The sequence below is a fragment of the Delphinus delphis genome, chromosome 5, assembly GCF_949987515.2.
Source record: "Delphinus delphis chromosome 5, mDelDel1.2, whole genome shotgun sequence".
Taxonomy (NCBI): domain Eukaryota; kingdom Metazoa; phylum Chordata; class Mammalia; order Artiodactyla; family Delphinidae; genus Delphinus; species Delphinus delphis.
Window position 1 is genome coordinate 41,377,984 of NC_082687.1, and position 6,000 is coordinate 41,383,983.

At 43.6% G+C, this 6,000-nt stretch overlaps 1 protein-coding gene across 1 annotated transcript in view; it reads right to left on the minus strand.

Moving 5' to 3' along the window:
• LOC132425369 (uncharacterized) overlaps positions 1–5,305 on the minus strand; it is a 33,264-nt gene extending 27,959 nt beyond the window's left edge. The window contains exons 1-2 of the mRNA XM_060011675.1: positions 5,197–5,305; positions 273–343 (exon numbers count right to left, since the gene is read on the minus strand). Of these exons, the coding sequence (XP_059867658.1) occupies positions 273–343; positions 5,197–5,274 (149 nt within the window). The 5' untranslated portion in view covers positions 5,275–5,305. The remainder of the gene's footprint in view (positions 1–272; positions 344–5,196) is intronic.
• Between the last annotated feature and the right edge of the window lie 695 nt (positions 5,306–6,000).

Sequence of the window (6,000 nt, forward strand, 5' to 3'; positions counted from 1 at the left end):
TACCATTCAGTCAAAATGTTACAGATACAATTAATGTCCCCTGTATACCCTTCCTCAATTTCTCCTCCCTTCTCTTTTGCAGAGGTAGCCACTATCTTGAATTTAATGTTCATCATTCTCATTCATGATTTTATACTTTTACATATAGAAGTTCTCCTTTCTGAGAGTTCAGTCAAGAGTCTGTATAAGAAATATTTTTCCCCATGTCATTATCACTGTAATTATCAGCTGGTAATGATTAAAAAATAGACTTTTATTAGAATATACCTTACCTTCCCATTTGAATTATGGTCTTTGGTTCAGCTCTAAGAAGCACTAGTTTAAGCACTGTTGCCGCTGCTTCCTAAAAATAAATTGTCAGCATTTACTTTGTAGAAGATTGTAGTGTCTTTTATTACTCATCTGCTTAATTTATCAATGTTCTGTTTAGTTTATTAAGGAACAACTGTTTACTAGGAGAACTAATGGGTGGTTATTCATAATGCATGGTAAGAGGCAAGTTATCATGAAATGTTCATATGAATATGAAGGAAAATATTAAAATTACATATACATATACTTTGTGTATATACATATAAGTGTGCAAATATAAGTTGCACTAATTAGTCCTTTTCACAGCACATTATTAATATGACTGGGAAGATATTTGACTATCTAATCAAATATCTTTTCAGTGACTTCTACGAAGCTATACATAAAATGTTAATGGATTAAAAGTATTCAGCTTTTAGTCTTTGAATAACCTATGCAGTCTTCTTTTTTTAGATTAAGATAAAATTTTTACTCATTATTATTCACTGACATCTTTCTATTAAACAAATAATTGCTAAGATCCCTTCTACTTATTTCTTTTTTTTTGTTTGTTTGGCTGCGTTGGGTCTTCGTTGCTGTGCGCGGGCTTTCTCTAGTTGTGGCGAGTGGGAGGTAACTCTTCGTTGTGGTGCGTGGGCTTCTTGTTGCGGTGGCTTCTCTTGTTGCAGAGCATGGGCTCTAGGCATGCAGACTTCAGTAGTTGCAGCACGTAGGCTTAGTAGTTGCAGCACGTGGGCCCTACAGTGCACGGGCTTCAGCAGTTGCGGCGCGTAGGCTCCAGGCACATGGGCTCAGTAGTTGTGGTTTGCAGGCTCTAGAGCACAGGCTCAGCAGTTGTGGCGCATGGGCTTAGTTGCTCCGCGGCATGTGGGATCTTCCCGGACCAGGGATTGAACCCGTGTCCCCTGCACTGGCAGGAGAAGTCTTAACCACTGCACCACCAGGGAAGTCCCTACTTGTTTCTTATAAGGCTCATTCTTTGGGAGAAAATTTGCAAGGTATTATGATTATCCATAATACCTTAAATACAGTTAATTATATGGAATCCCACTAATTGACTTTAGAAGTGTGAAAGGAACCTGAAAGTTACCTAAGAAGACTTGAATAGCCACACTCCTGATTAACTTTTCATTTTCAAAAAATGACACTTGAAATAAAAACGTTTTGGGAGAGAAAAGCTTGTTATTAATGGTAGAGAGTAAAACTTGAAATTCTTGGTATTACCAGAAAAATCCAGGCAATATTCTCTAGGAAACGATTTCCTAAGAAACATTAAGGAAATTAAGAGAAAACATAATCTTTCAGTTACTCTATTCTCATCACTGGAACATATTCCCCTACCCTTCCCAAAGTGTCCCTTTTAGAGTATATAAACTATGAAATCACAGAAACATGTGAAACAAAGCAAATGGCAACATGAGGCAGTAAAATAATTGACACACTGGACTGTAGTGCCATTTCTGGAGTTGAAGTGCTGCACAACCTAAGAAAATGAGTTGTCTGGGTCTGTTTCCTTGTGTGAAGAATGAAAGGATTGGGTAAGATGATCTCTGCAGTCCTGTCCAGTTTCATTTGATTTCATGATTAAGCTTTGGTAGATACTAATATTTTCTAATGAGTATAAAATATTTGTGACATTAATATTTAGCACTGAAGGAAGATATGATAGAACTGTGCCTTAAAGCTCCTTCTCCCTGGTCAGCCTTCCACATAGCAGTCATTCCAGACCTTTAATCCTGTCCCCCAACTGCATACTGCTCCACCACGTTCCACTTTCTTACTTCCTTGCATGCTTCATAAAGAGAGGCCAATGGGCTTATAAACTCCTTCAACTTTCTGACTCTCTCCCTTCATAATTAATGAAGTAGTTATTGAGAACATACTATGTCCAGGCATGGTCCACTGTAAGGACAGAGTTGAAGACAGTCCCTGTCCTGAAGGAGTCCGATGGCAGAGACAGTTAAGTAAAAGAAGATTCCAGTTCAACCTGGCAAGTAGTTTGGTAAAGGGATGTAAATTAGCCTGGGCATAGAGAAGGCTTCAAGGAGGAATTGAGAAACATCTCAGAGCACTGAAGAGGTGACACTGCTAAAAAATGGAGACAGGTGGGTTCCGGGGAGAGGGAACAGGAGATTGGAAGGGAGATCTTGGTGAGACTGGAGAGCAGCATGAAGTTCAGGATGGCTGGAGCACAGGGACAGCTGGGGAAGAGAAGGAGGTAATCATGGAAAAGCCCTACCAGGGAGGGCTGTGAATGCCAGGCTAAGGACTATGAACTTTACAATGAAAGTAATCAGGTGCCATCCAATGATTTTAAGCAGGGGAGTGACAGGATCATATTTGCTTTTAGGAACAATCCTCTGAGCAGCAGTGTGGAGGCTGGTTTTGAGAGGGACAAGGCTAAGGTCTGGGAGATGAGTTAGGAGCCATCTTCAATAACCCTGGTGAGAAGTAACAAAGGCCTTGATGAAGATGTGGTTCAGAAACAAGGAGATGGATTCAACATGTACTCAGGAGATGGAACTGATAAAACTTGGTGGCAAAGAACACATTTGAGAGTGCAGAAGAGGGAAAAATGAAAGATGACTCCCAGTTTCCAGCTTGAATGGCTTAGTAGAGCTATGCGGCAAGATTAGAAATACACGAGGAGGAATCCACTAGGAAAGAATTAATTTAGTGCTGGACATGATATGCTTGAACTTCTTCTATTAGGCAATCTACTCGTGGAAAGAGACTACCTTGAAAGCAGATTTGGCAGTGATCAAAATAAAGGTGTCCATTTGTGTCAACAAATGTGTCAAGTTAAAAGAGGACTAAAGTTAGAACCCTGAAGAACATGGCATTCAAGGGACTGGCACAGAGGAGAGCCTCAGAAGGAGACTAAATTCCATGTCTATATCCATACCTCCTCCTTTCCCCAAGACAGCATTCCTCTAAACCAAGGCTCACATCTCTACTGCCTCACTGGATCCATCCCTTTGTGCTCCTTCAGGTCTTGCTCTAACCAATAATCACTGCCCCTTATATCTTCAACCTCTTCTCCTCTCCATTAGCCTATATTCAGGTGAAGGTTTTCCCTGTATTAAAAAATGAGGCCCTTTCCTGGACCATACTTCTTCTAGCTTTCACCCTCTCTCATTCCCCTTCTAAATTCTTGAAAGAACAGTCTAACTTCACTCTCTCTACTTCCTGGTCTCCGTTCACTTGGCCTAAAGCCATCTGGCTTCTTCTGCCTCTACCTCCACCACTATCAGTAGGATCACTTAACATTTCCTAATTGTCAGTCCAATGAACACCTCTTGGATCTTGTTCAACTTCTCTGGGTCATGAGACATTCTTGTAATTTTCTTCTCTCAGCTTTCAGAATACCACTGCTCTCATTTGGTGACCAGCCTCTCTATTCTATTCTTAACAGTGTTCTGCCTTTTGGTACTCCTTTCTTCTCACTTGGGCACTCTTACCCACTTCTACCATCTTTAACTGTTAGCCCTGACCCTCTGACTGCTACCTATTGGAGCTTTTAATGACTTAAATCTTTTGGGAATAAGATGGAGGAATAAACACACAAACAGATTGGCTATTTCCAACCGGCAACAAAATTCAACCTGTCCCAAATTGTACTTTCCGCCCTTGCATTTCCTCTGACTTCTTCCCCCAGAATCCTGCCTCCATCTGTAGTTTCCATCTTGTTTAATGCCACCTAAGAAAAAAATTTGACAAATCTTCACATTGTACACCTTAAACTTACAAAATGTTATATGCCAATTGTATCTCAATAAAGCTGGGGAAAAAAGATTAAAAAAAACAAAAAGAATCATCCTAGGCATGGCCCTGTTCCCTATCCTACATATCCAGCCAGTCATTAACTCCTGAGGATTAGTTTGCAAAGTCTCTTTAGGATCTGCCCACTCCTCTCCTTCTTCACTGTCATTGCCTTAGCTCAGGACTTTAGATCTCCTAGATAAACTATAACACCACCATCCAAACTGGTTCTCTTCCCTCCAATCCCCCTTCTGTATTGTAACCAGACCAAAATTTCTAGTAAATGGATCAGATCTTGCTATTCCTCCATTTATAAATCTTTAACCGCTCCCTGGTTTCCCTTGGATAAGAGAACAAACTGAATATAGGACCTTGCATCAACTATTCTCTGTCCACTTTTCTGACCTCAGCTTTAGCTCCTATATACTGCGATCCTGTGCTCTAGCCACACTGAGGTTCTTGCGGTTCCCCCAAACACGCCATTCTGTTCCCTCTGCATGGAGTCCCCATTCCCTTTTCCTGGGGCAGGCTAATGCTCACTCTTGTAATACTTTTAAGCCAAGTACCTCCTCTGTGGTTGGCAAGCAGTCACCCATCCTGAGTGCTACAGGAGCAATCTCCATCTCCCGCCATTGAAATACTTTTTACATTGGAGGAGAACGAATGAAGCCCTTGGGTATAAAAGGACAATGTGCTCATCAAGGGACAGCTCCAGGCGCCGTCTTCTCTTCCTTGTTGCATCCCCTACACCTTTACCCCGGGATTTCGCAACTAAAACACGTTCAATAAATGTGTGTTGAACTCCAGGCCATTTCTCCGCGGGGGAGATAAAATCTTTAAAGGTCTCCGGAATTAAACGTGACTGCAAATCTCAAGTATGTCACGTGCAGCACCAACCCTAACCCCTGGGCGGCGCACTTGCGGCTCGGCCGGCCGGGAGCGCTAGTGGCTCACGCCGGGGATTCACCATCTCGCAGGCTAGGCCGTACGCAGGGGCGGGCCTCAAGCCTCAACAGCCCGCTCCGGGCAGCCCCTCGGCGCTCCGTCCTGAGGGGCGGGTCCAGTGGGCGCCACCCTCGAAAAGTGGAGCCTACGAAGGCTGAGGTGACGACCCAGGGGTACCTGATAAGAGCCGCCGGTTAGGGTCAGCTCCGCTAGGACCGCTCGGCCATTTGCAATGCAGCTGTAGGCGATCGTCATAGTGGGCGAACTAGAGAAGTACAGGTTCCCGCCGGACCTAACCGCCCGCGACAGTCTCGGGACACTGACTGGGGCGTGGCTCCGGGAGGGGCGGTGTCTGCGCAGGCGCGAGGAGCGATTGATTGGCAGGGAGGGAGGCGGGGCCCTCCCTTACCTGGGCTGAAACTGTGACGAGATCGGGCAAAGTCTCTGGAAAAACTGGCTTTGGTTAAGTGAAGTCTTTCTTCGTAGTCATCCTTAAAATCATTTAGGAGCCAGTTACTTCACAGTGTTTACTTACGTAGGATTCATTCTCAATCTAGGACATGTAAAATAATAGACCTTGATTTAAAATGAGATTCATTCATGAATTCAACAAGTACTGGCTGAACTCCCACTGTGCGCTCCCTAAGTGCTTGGACTAACAGGTATGCAAAAAGATAGGTCCCAGACCCTGACTTTTAGGAGTTCATGTTCTAGTAGTGGTCACAGAGGCACATGTAGACAAGTGCCAATCTCAAGTGACAGGTGTGCACTATGATTGAAAGATAAACTAATCGCACAAGTTGGAGCGGAGGCTGCTAATTCTCCCTGGGAGAGGGAGCAAAGCTTTCAAAGTCACTGTCCGATGGAGAGGGTGGGTTGGAATTCTCGTAAATGGGGACGAAAGGTAGGACAGTCTAAGCAGAGGGAACAGCTCTGTGAAGGCTTGGAAGAAGGCAGGCGGGTTCAGGGAATGGATGTGAG